This window comes from Heteronotia binoei, chromosome 17, assembly GCF_032191835.1.
Source record: "Heteronotia binoei isolate CCM8104 ecotype False Entrance Well chromosome 17, APGP_CSIRO_Hbin_v1, whole genome shotgun sequence".
Lineage (NCBI taxonomy): Eukaryota > Metazoa > Chordata > Lepidosauria > Squamata > Gekkonidae > Heteronotia > Heteronotia binoei.
In genome coordinates, this window is record NC_083239.1 from 56,554,244 (window position 1) to 56,565,608 (window position 11,365).

Genomic DNA, 11,365 nt, shown 5'->3' on the forward strand with positions numbered 1-11,365 from the left:
CTCTGGGGAAGGGATGAAGCATCCACCCTCCTCTCCTCTCCGAGTGGCTGGAGCACATCCTGGTCACCAGAAGCAGCACCCGTGGCAAGTTCTCTTGGCCAGCGCAGACATGAGTTCCTCCAGGCTCCCATTGCCTCTGGGGTGCCCGGCCTGCCATTCCAACATCTCTCTCACTCTGGCACAAGCGGAAGCCTCCGAATTATCTGCCTGGCCTGCCCCGGGCTTGACTACCGGCAGCTCCCGGGAACCTGTTTCCAGCTACAGGTCCCCTGCAAGGCAGGCCTTCCACAGATACAACCAGGAAGCCCCCCTGCCTCCACCTGGCAGGCCCTACCGATCCCCACCCCCCGCCCAGATCTGGCCCCTGTGCAGCCCACCTGGGTTAGCTCTGGGTCTTGCCGCAGACTGCTGGCCCAAGAGGAAGCCCCTGGAGTTCGTCTCCCCTCTGCTGCCTCCCCAGGCGCTCTGTGCAGGTGGGGGGAGCACAGAGAAGGGGCCCCTGGGGCAGCAGGCAGGAGAGTGACCACCATGAGGGCCAGGCACTCCTCACCCAGGGGAGTCTTGGCTGGCCTTGGGCTGCAGCCTGCCTCACGGGACAGTTGTGGAAAAGAAAGGGAGGAAGAGAGAACAGCCACTGCTGATCTCCAGGGGAGGAAGGGGCTGGATGGGACCACACAAACAAACTCTCTTCAAGGGCTGCCAGCTAGAGAATGGTGCGGAGTTGTTTTCTGTGGCTGCAGGAAGCAGGACCGGAGCCAACACAGGTTGACGTTAAACCAAAAGAGTTTCCAGCTCAACATTAGGAAGAACTCCCTGACCGTGAGAGCCGCTCCTCAGTGGAAGAGGCTTCCTCCTCGGGAGGGGGGGGGAAGGGCTCTCCTTTCTCGGCGGTTTTGCAGCAGAGGCTGGATGGCCACCTGACAGCAACGCGGATCCTGCGAATGAGGCAGCTCATGGGAAGGCGGGCAGGAAGGGCTGTGTTCTCGTGACTCTTCCGCACACGCTTAAGGAAAGGCTGGCTGACACTTTGGGGTCAGGTAGCCACTTTTGGCCGGGGACCCCGGAGGGTTTGGCCACCTTCTGGGCCTGGAGCCTGCAGGGATGTGTGGGCGTGCGGGGGGGGGATGTTTATGAATGTCCTGCCTTGTGCAGGGGGTTGGACTAGAGGACCCTGGAGGTCCCTTCCCACTCTAGGATTCTAGGATTCTTCAGGAGGTGGTGGGCTCTCCTTCCTTGGAGGTTTTTCAACAGAGGCTGGATGGCCATCTGACAGCAATGAAGATCCTGTGAATTTAGGGGGAGGCGTTGGTGAATTTCCTGCATTGTGCAGGGGTTGGACTAGATGACCCTGGAGGTCCCTTCCAATTCTAGGATTCTTCAGGAGGTGGTGGGCTCTCCTTCCTTGGAGGTTTTTAAGCAGAGGCTGGATGGCCATCTGACAGCAATGAGGATCCTGTGAATTTAGGGGGAGGGGTTTGTGAGGTTCCTGCATTGTGAAGGGGTTGGACTAGATGACCCTGGAGGTCCCTTCCAACTCTGTGATTCTACGAAATTGGGCTCTCCTTCCTTGGAGGTTTTTAAACAGAGGCTGGATGGCCATCTGACAGCAATGAGGATCCTGCGAATTTAGGGGGAGGGGTTTGTGAATGTCCTGCCTTGTGCAAGGGGTTGGACTAGATGACCCTGGAGGTCCCTTCCGGCTGCAGGAGTCTAGCTGCAAGCCCGGCACGCCTGGGGAGACCGGGGAAGCCTTGAAGGAGCCTCCAGTTCCTTCCCAGCACACCCTGGGCTGCTCCCTTCCGGTGCCCCCCCCCAGAAGGTCCTGAGCTCCGAATCCCCCTGCCTCGACCCCGCACCCCACACACGCGCACCAAAAAAGGCAGGGCTGTCGGGAGAGTGCCATGGGGCAGCAGCGGAACAGATGCGCGACCTGGAGAGCGTTGGGCCCCAGTGAGGGCAGAGCTGGGGGGGGGGGGGCGAGACGGCGCTAAGCCATCACCTCCTTCTCCCGCCGGGAGCAGCGGCTGATCTTGATCTCCGTCAGCTGGATGTAGTGCAGGACGTTGGTGTCTGCAGAGGGGGAGGGGGGAGGCGGGGGAGCCTGTTACCAGGGGAGGGGGGCGCCAAGCGGCGAGGAGCCCCCCTCGCCAGGCCGCGCCCTCCCTCCCTCCCGCCCGCCCTGCTGCTGCACCCACCTTGGGGCTCGCGGCCGCGGGCCTGGCGCAGGTAGAGCAGGGCGTTGTCGTAGTCGCCCAGGTGGTAGAAGGCGACGCCGGCGCGGTAGGTGGCCTTGAAGTCGCTCTTCTCCTTGGCCAGCACCTTCAGGCAGTAGTCCCGCACGCGCTCGTAGTTCACCAGCTCCGACTGCAGCAGGCACGCTGGAAGAGGAGGCAGGCTGGAGGGCGCCCCACCTCCCCCAACAGGCAGCTCCGGGGCCTCGTGCGCGGCCGCCCTGGCCCGCAAACCTGGCGCTGCCTGGAGGGAGTGTGGCCCTCGCCCCCCTGCGGGATCTCGCCCGGGGCTGGAGGGAAGCGGCTGGCCGGGAGGCAAAGGGCTCCTTCCTCACGCTCTCTGCTGTGGCCCCGCTTCAGTAGAGGATTTCATGTCTTATTTGAGACAAGGACCTCTGGCCTTGGTGGCGCCTGCAGGCGGCTTAGAATTGCTTCGCTTGCTTTACTGGCTGCGCTGCCTCCGTCGCTATTCTGAAATCTTGCTTGGCGGCATTGCTTGTTGCATGCCCCCCAGTGCTGGGATCCGGCTTGAAGGCTGCAGGGCTCTCCCTCGCAGGCGACCTGCCCTGAGGCTGGCGGGGCCATCGGCTCCCAGGCAAGGCAGCCTTCAGGAGCAGGGCGGGGCCGAGCGGGGGTTCCCTTGGGGCCCTTCAGCTTCCCCCCCCCCCCCGGGGTCAGGCACTAGGCAAGGCCCGCTATGCCGGGGGGCTCTCGGGCACCCCCGAGGGCCGTTTCAGCAGCAGGATGGAGACCTGGCCTCACCGGGCTGGGTCCCCCCTTGCGGGGCTCGCTCTTGCCCCAGGAGGAGGAGGCCGGCTTGACCGCCCCCCTCTGGAGCGCCCGCCGCCCCCTGGGGCTGCTCACCTGTCAGGCAGTTGTAGCACTCGACCTCGGTGCTCTCGGCCAGGGCGCGCTGCTCCTCGGTGAGGCGGTGCTGCCAGGGGGCCGTCAGGCTCTTCTCGGGGCCCGGCGGCGGCTCTCCCGGGGGCGCGGCGCCCTCCAGCCCCTTGAGCTGCAGCAGGGCCCGGTGGTACTTGCCGATGGCCTCGCGGAACTTCTTCTGCTTGTAGCAGCGCTGCCCCTCCGCCTTGAAGGCCACCGCCTGCTGCACCTGCGCCTCCAGCGCCCCCCCCGCCGCCGCCGCGCCCCGCCCGCCCGTCTCCATCGCCCCCGGCCCCGCCCTCACCGGCCCCGGCCCCGGCCCATGGCGGCCCAGCTGCAGCGCCGGCCACAGCGCGCTCTGCATCGAGCCCGCCCGCCTGCCCCAGACGGCCTCCGCTCGCCCGCTTCAGCACCGAGGACAGCGCTCCAGTGCATTGTGGGAAATTCTCTCCGCATCAGCATCAGCACCAGCAGCAGCAGCAGCAGCAGCAGCCCGCCCATCTCGCGGGAGCCCAGGAAGGCAGAGGGCCGGGCCTGAGACGCCCAGGGGCCACGGGGGACTTTCGGCAAACCCTCCGAAGGAGGCGCCGGCCGCCCCCAGCCCAGTTCAGAGCGCAGCCTTTTCTCCCGCTGAGGCAGAGCTAAGACCCCCCAGGGCGGAGCCTCCTGGCCCCTTCCCCAAAGCCCGGAAGACCCCGCAGGGTGAGGGAAGCCCTGCAGCCCGCTCCTTTGCGCTCCCAGGAGAGGAAGCCTGCGGCCGAGACGGGCGGGGCGGGGTGGAGTCGGCTTCTTCCTTTCTAGGATTTCCTCCTGGGCTTTGGAGTCTGGGGGAAGGCAGCGCACTTCCTGCCACTGATGGGGGGGGGGCGCAGAGACCATGGCTGCCCCCCTTTCCCAGGCAGGCACGGGGACCTTCTCTGTCTCTGGCCTCTGCCCCCAGCCCCTCATTCCCCAGGGGTCTCAAGAGACAGCAGGCCCCAGCCTAGGGAGTGCCGGGGGAAGGGGGGAAGTGTCACATGACTCCCCATGGCTCAGTGAGGGCACCTTGCATGGGGCACAGAGGGCTCCGGTTCAATCCCCGCCAGCAGCTCCAGTTCCAAGTCCAGGCAGGAGGGGGTGCGAAAGACCACTGCCCTTAATGGCCCAAGAAGGGTCTGATGTAGGACAAGGCCTGCTGGACTGGCTTAGTTGCCACAGGGCATCTCAGGCCGAATGGTTTCGCTTGGCCTTTGGAGTGTAATGCACATTTGGGTGGGTTTTGTTAGTGGTATGGTTAACATTTTAATGTTAATATGCTGCATTTGTTACCTGTTTTTATTTATACGGTTTTAATGTAAGTCACTGTGGGTAAGCAGCAATTCAGAACCAATCACTGTGTTTTCCTCTTTCAGCTCCAGAGCTCAGGCTGATCTTTTGGAGACCCTGGAGAGGTGGGAGAGAGTCTGCAGGGGGGAGGGGGGGCTTGGGCCCCTCTGATGCTCTCACTGCTGCACCCCCCCCCCCAAACACCAGCCATTCTCTTAAGCACTGCTGTAGACAGGAAAGAAAGGCCTCAACTCCCAGCCACCCTGCCCTGGGCTCCCCACTTGCCAGAAGCCTGGGCACTTTTCTTTCTTTCTTTCTTTCTTTCTTTCTTTCTTTCTTTCTTTCTTTCTTTCTTTCTTTCTTTCTTTCTTTCTTTCTTTCTTTCTTTCTTTCTTTCTTTCTTTTATTGGATTTCTATTGCGTCCTCCCCACCAAAGCAGGCTCAGGGTGGCTCACAACAGTAAAAACATGTACAAATATTAAATATTAACTAATGAAAATCTTAAACAATATAACAATTAAAACATTTTAAAAACCAACCTGGTGCTAATAATACATTCCAGTAGTTTCAGTTTCAGTCTTCTTGAGTATCCTCATATGTGGCTGTCGATTAAAAGCGAGTGAAAATAAAGCTGTCTTGCAAGCCTTGCAGAACTGAACAAGGTCCCTCCTGCTTCTTCCGGCAGTTGGTTCCAGCAACAGGTCGCTATAGAGAAGGCTCTTTCTCGAGTGATCTTCAGTCTTGCCTCTCTCGGCCCAGGGATCGGTAACAAGTTCCGTGTCCCTGATCTGCGTACCCTCTGGGGAACATATGGGAAGAGACGGTCCCCATGGTAGGCAGGTCCTCGGCCATATAGGGCTTTCAAGGTAGTAACCACCACCTTGTAGTGAATCCGTGCATTGGGGGAGGGAGGGGTGTGCCTTGAAAGGGTCCAGGCAGGGGAGGGGAGCATGCGGAGCTAGACAGCCCTTTGGGGGGTGGGCAGAAGCCCAGATCTGCCCCAGATAGCCCACTCTTGCCAGATCTAAACTGGGCCAGCCCAGGTTAGGAGACCCCCAAGGAAGTGCAGGGCCGCAATGCAGGGGCAGACAGCAGCAGCATCTCTTGCTCTGAAGACCTGACAGGGCTGCCAGAAGGCACCTGTGGCTTGAGGGCACACCTTCCTCTCCCACCTGAGGGCCAGATCCACCTGACGGGCCACAGCAATGGCGGCTATGCCTGTTGCCACTGGCAACGCAATCCCAGGAAGCCCTTCGAGCAGAGGCGTCAAACTCATTTCTTATGTTGGGCCAGGTCAGGTGTGCTGTGAAATGTAACATGAGATACCCAAGATATGAATGTTATAAGGATGATTTCAGATGCCTCAGGGAAATAGCAGGCTTGATTGGGTTAAGTGTGATATGCAGAAGGACAGCAGGCCTGGAGATATCAGCACGGGAAACCGAGGTCTCAATTCCATCCAGGAGAATTCAGTCCAGGAGGACCCAAGAATAAATGGAAATAAGTCTAAAGAACTGAGCACTGACTCACAAAAGCTCATAAAAAGGTAAAAGTAATCCCCTGCACAAGCAACAGTCATTTCTGGCTCTGGGGTGACGTTGCATCATGACGTTTTCACTTTTTACGGGGTGGTTTGCCCTTGCCTTCCCCAGTCATCTACATTCCCCCCCCCCCCAGCAAGCTGGGGACTCATTTTACTGACCTCGGAAGGATGGAAGGCTGAGTCAACCTTGATGAAACAATTTTTATTGTTAACATAGAGTAATAAATCTATTTCTTACATCTTTAATAACTTCATTTATCTATCCCATATATTACTTTCTACCCACCCCTCCACCCCATTACTTGACCCCCGCCGGTGTTATTTACTTAAGATGCTAATATTTAAAGGTACCCTTAACTATTAAAATAAAAATTTATATTTTTCTTCTTTCTAAAACTTAACCATTATCAAAAATTGTCCAATGTCCTTTTATTTTCCACTCTTTTTCTACATATCTTCTAAACTTTTTCCACTCTGTCTTAAAAACTTCTAAATCATAGTCTCTTGATATTCTTATTAATTTGTCCATTTCACTCCATGTCATAACTTTTATAATCCAATCCCATTTCTCTGGTATTTTTTCTTGCGTCCACAACTGCACATATAATGTCCTAGCAGCTGAAAACAAGTACCAAATTACAGTTCTATCTTCTTTTGGAAATTTTTCCATTTGTAATCCCAACAGAAAAGTCTCTGCAAGTTTCTTAAATTCATATCCCAAGATCTTAGAAATTTCTTGCTGAATCATCTGCCAATACTTTTTTGCTCTTTCACAAGTCCACCACATATGGTAGAAAGAACCTTCATGTTTTTTACATTTCCAACATCTGTCTGGCATCTTATTGTTCATCTTTGCCAATTTTTTAGGAGTCATATACCATCTATACATCATTTTAAAACAGTTCTCTTTAATACTATGACACGTTGAAAGCTTAATAGAATTCTTCCACAAGTATTCCCAAGTTTCCATCTGTATTTCTTTATTTACATTAATTGCCCATTTGATCATTTGAGATTACTACTTCATCCTCCGTAGACCATTTTAAAAGTAATTTATATATTTTTGAAATTAATTTTTCATTTTCTCCAAGCAGAACTTTTTCCATTTCTGTTTGCTCTTTTCTTATTCCTTCAGTTTTAATATCATTTTCCATCAAGCTCTTTATTTGTTGCATTTGGAACCAATCATATTTATTATTCAGCTCTTCAGCAGTTTTCAATTCTATTTTGCCACTTTGTATTTTTAATAATTGATTATATGACAACCACTTTTCTTCACCTACCTCAGCCGTTATTTTTATTACTTCAGCTGGCACTATCCATAAATCTCCATATTTCTTATATTTCATCCATGTATTTAGCAAATTATTTCTTATATAATGGTGAGAGAAAAAACCGTCCATCTTCTTTTTTCCATAATACAAATACGCGTGCCAGCCAAATTTATTTCCGTGACCTTCCAGCACTAAGAGTTTTTTGTTTAACAGCGTTATCCATTCTTTTATCCACACTAAATAAACTGCTTCCTGATATAATTTTAAATTCAGTAGTTGAAATCCACCTCTCTCTTTTGCATCTGTCAAAATTTTCATTTTGATCCTTGGGTTCTTCCCAGCCCACACAAATTCTGAAATTTTTCTTCGCCATTTATCAAATTGTTTACTATCTTTCACAATGGGAATAGTTTGAAACAAATACATTATTCTTGGTAAACTATTCATTTTAATTGCAGCTATTCTACCCAGCAATGACAAATTATTCCATTTTAACATATCTTCATTCATTTTACGCCATAGCTTCTCATAATTATTTTTAAAGAGATCAATATTCTTCATTGTTATCTCCACACCCAAATACTTTACCTTGGAGGTTACTTCACAGCCCGTTAGTCTCTGCAATTCTTGTTGCTTATTTATTTGCATATTTTTACATAGAAGTTTTGATTTTTCTTTATTAATACGAAGTCCCACCAACTCCCCATATTCTTGTATTTTAGCTAACAACAAAAGTGTGACTTGTATGGGGTTTTCATTTATAAACATTATATCATCTGCAAATGCTCTGTACTTGTAAGTAAATCCTTTTATTTTTAATCCTTCTATTTCTTTGACTTCTTGGATCTGCATCAGCAATATTTCAAGAGTCATTATAAACAACAATGGGGAAAGCGGAAAACCTTGTCTTGTACCTTTGCTAATTATCATATCTTCTGTAAGGTCTGCATTTATGCATAGCCTTGCATGTTGTTCAGTGTATATTGCTTTTATCATTCTTATAAAGCTTTCTCCCAGCTCCATTTTCTCCATTACTGCAAACATAAAGTCCCAGTTTAAAATGTCAAATGCTTTCTCTGCATCCGCAAAGAATAATGCTACTTCCTTTTCTGGATGTCTTTCATAATATTCTACAATATTTACAACAGTTCTAATATTGTCTCTTATTTGCCTTTTGGGAAGAAACCCCGCTTGATCTTCCTTTATAAAATTTATCAAGTGTTGTTTAAGCTGTTCTGCTAAGATTCTTGTATATATTTTATAGTCATTGTTTAATAGCTAAATTGGTCTGTAATTTTTAACATTCGTGACATCTCTATCTTCCTTTGGTATCAACGAAATAACAGCTTCCTTCCATGTGTTTGGTATTTTCCCTTTCATTCTTATCATGTTCATCAACTTCTGCAATTTCAGTATTAACTCATCTTTAAAAGATTTAAAATATTTAGCTGTATATCCATCTGGCCCAGGTGCCTTTCAATTTTTCATTGCATTAATTGCTGCTTCAATTTCTATTTTTTCAATTGGATCATTCAAAACTTTTTAACATATTTTTTGTTAAGGGTTCTATTTTTATCTTTTGTAGATACTCATCCATCTTTTCGTTATTTATTTTAATACCTTTAAGCAACTTAGCATAATACTTTAAAAAATTATCTTTTTATTCCCTCTTGGCTAACCACCTCTTTTCCATCTACCACAATTTTATTAATAATTTTATTTTCTCTCTTTTTCTTCAGTTGCCAAGCCAAATACTTTCCTGGTTTATTTGCTCCTTCAAAAGATTTCTGCTGAAGTCTTTTCAAATTCCAATTCTTTATTTAACAAATGTCTCATTTGCGTTTGTAATATTGTAATTTCCCTTATAAGTTTCTTTTTCCCTGGCCTTTTTCTCAACTCCCCTTCTTTTTTTTATTTCATTTTAAATGTCTAACAACTGTTTTTCTTTTGCTCTCTTATCTTTATTATTCAAAGTAATCAATATTCCTCTCATTACTGCTTTATAGGCACACCAGACTGCCTGAAATTCTATATCCTCTTTGTCATTCACTTGAAAGAAAGCTTTAGTTTAATTTTCTAGGTATATCACTATTTCTTTATTCTGTAGTAAATCTTCATTCAATCTCCGTCTTCTCAACTTCTTAGACAATTTTGTAATCCACATTATTGGGTTATGGTCAGCCCCAATTTTGGGTAAAATCTCTATTTTCCTTGTTATATGATCTAGTGCCCCACAACATGTCAATTCTGGAAAAAGTTTTATGACTTGCTGAAAAAAAGGTATAGTCCCGCACTTTAGGGTTAAATTTCCTCCATATGTCCTCCAAATTTTCTTGTTTGACCAATTCAAAAAAAGACTTTGGCAATTTTCCTTTGTTATTATTTTTTTCCCCCAGACCTATCCAGTGAATTTTTAATTGTTCCATTAAAGTCTCCCATTATCAAAACTTGGTCATAAGTCAGTTCATCAAATTGTTGTATAATGTCTTTTTAAAAAGCATCCTTTGCACCATTAGGCGCATACAGCCCCAATAACAATGGGGTTTTTTTGCATTTAATATTATTTCTACTGCAACAAATCTTCCATCTTTATCTTTAAGCACTAATTTTGGCTCCAATTCTTGTTTAATATAAAAAATCACTCCCCTTTTCTTCTGTTCAGCCAATGACAAAAATTCTAACCCCCAATTGTTTATTCCATAAAAATTTATAATCCTTTTGTTTAATATGCACTTTTTGTAAACAAACTATATTACAATTTTGCTTTTTAATCCAATGAAACGTTGCCCTTCTTTTTTGTGATGAATTTAGTCCATTTACATTCCAAGACAATAATTTGTAATCCATCATGGTGCAAATTCTTTATGTTCTTCATAAAATCTACGCAGTTCCTGTGCATTTGTAATTGTGATTCTTTTCCCCTGAAGTTCAAATCTCAAACCTTCAAGTATTATCCCTCTAAACCTCATTTCATTGTCCCGTAATTTTTCTGTCAGTTTTTTATATGTTCTTCTACCATTTATCACTTGCCTTGGCAACTCCTTCATAATTCTTACTCTGCTGCCTCCCACTATCAATGTCTTTTCAAAGTTTTTGTTCATGATCTTTCCCACCATTTTTTTTGTCATATATCTAATGACAACATCTCTTGGTAAATTATTTTTCTTGGCATAGAGTGAGTTCACTTTATAAATGTAATCATACATATTTTTAGTCTCTTCAGGATCTTCCTCCAAAAATTCTGCAATTATTTTTATTATATATTCTTTCAGGTCACCATCTTCCTTTTCAGGTACTCCTCTCAGACGTATCTGAGTCTCCATCAGTTTGCAGTCATGGATTATCACTTTTTCTTGTATTTTCAACAAGGTGGAGTCATGTACTTTCATTCTCCCTTCTACCTCCTGCACTTTTTTAGATGTTTCCTCTGTCTCATTTCTGAGATCTTCCAGATCTTTTTAAATCTCTTCTATAATTTCTTTTTTTGATGCAGTTATCATCTCTCTCATACCTTTCATGCATTTTCTCCAATGAAGTAGCCCTTGTACGGGTTTGCTTGTGTTCTGACATTTAAAAACACCGAAAAATTTGATCTCACCAATTTGAAATTTGACTATCAAGTTCGAAAGATTAGAGCTTGCTTTTTACAACAAGCCTAATTTCGCCATCCTCAGAGCTTCCCAAACCGAGATATTAATTTTTAAAGTTTTTAAATCCTTCAAAATGGCGGTCGCGACTTTTTGCTTCTTTCTAAAAAATTTTTTTCTTTTAAAGGCTTTTAAAGCCCATTATAAAGTCCAATATGTCCATTAGTATTTATCCTCTTATCATCATCTCAATTATTTCCAACAATTTTTAATGTTCCGAACACTTTGAAAATATTATGTAAATTTTGACCTCCTTGCAATGGCCACCGATGTTTCTCAATGCTATTATAATCCTAGAGTAGGCTTTTTGTCAGCTACTTCCTGCTTTGCTTGCCACCAAATCTCGTTTTCACTGGTAAAGAGATCTCACGATACTTGACGTACTTCCTGTGTTGATTGTATATGCTGCAGGTCTGTGACGATGGTGCTCTTTTTTCAAAACCGCAAGTAGACCAAACAATAAATTCCTTTCCACTTTTTAG

At 47.3% G+C, this 11,365-nt stretch overlaps 1 protein-coding gene across 1 annotated transcript; it reads right to left on the reverse strand.

Moving 5' to 3' along the window:
* Positions 1 to 1,973: 1,973 nt before the first annotated feature.
* Positions 1,974 to 3,396, reverse strand: TTC9B (tetratricopeptide repeat domain 9B). Its single transcript, XM_060257805.1, has 3 exons — positions 3,096 to 3,396; positions 2,196 to 2,378; positions 1,974 to 2,070 (listed from the first exon to the last, which is right to left on the reverse strand). The coding sequence occupies exons 1-3, from the start codon at positions 3,394 to 3,396 to the stop codon at positions 1,988 to 1,990; spliced, it is 567 nt and encodes a 188-aa protein (XP_060113788.1). The 3' UTR covers positions 1,974 to 1,987.
* Between the last annotated feature and the right edge of the window lie 7,969 nt (positions 3,397 to 11,365).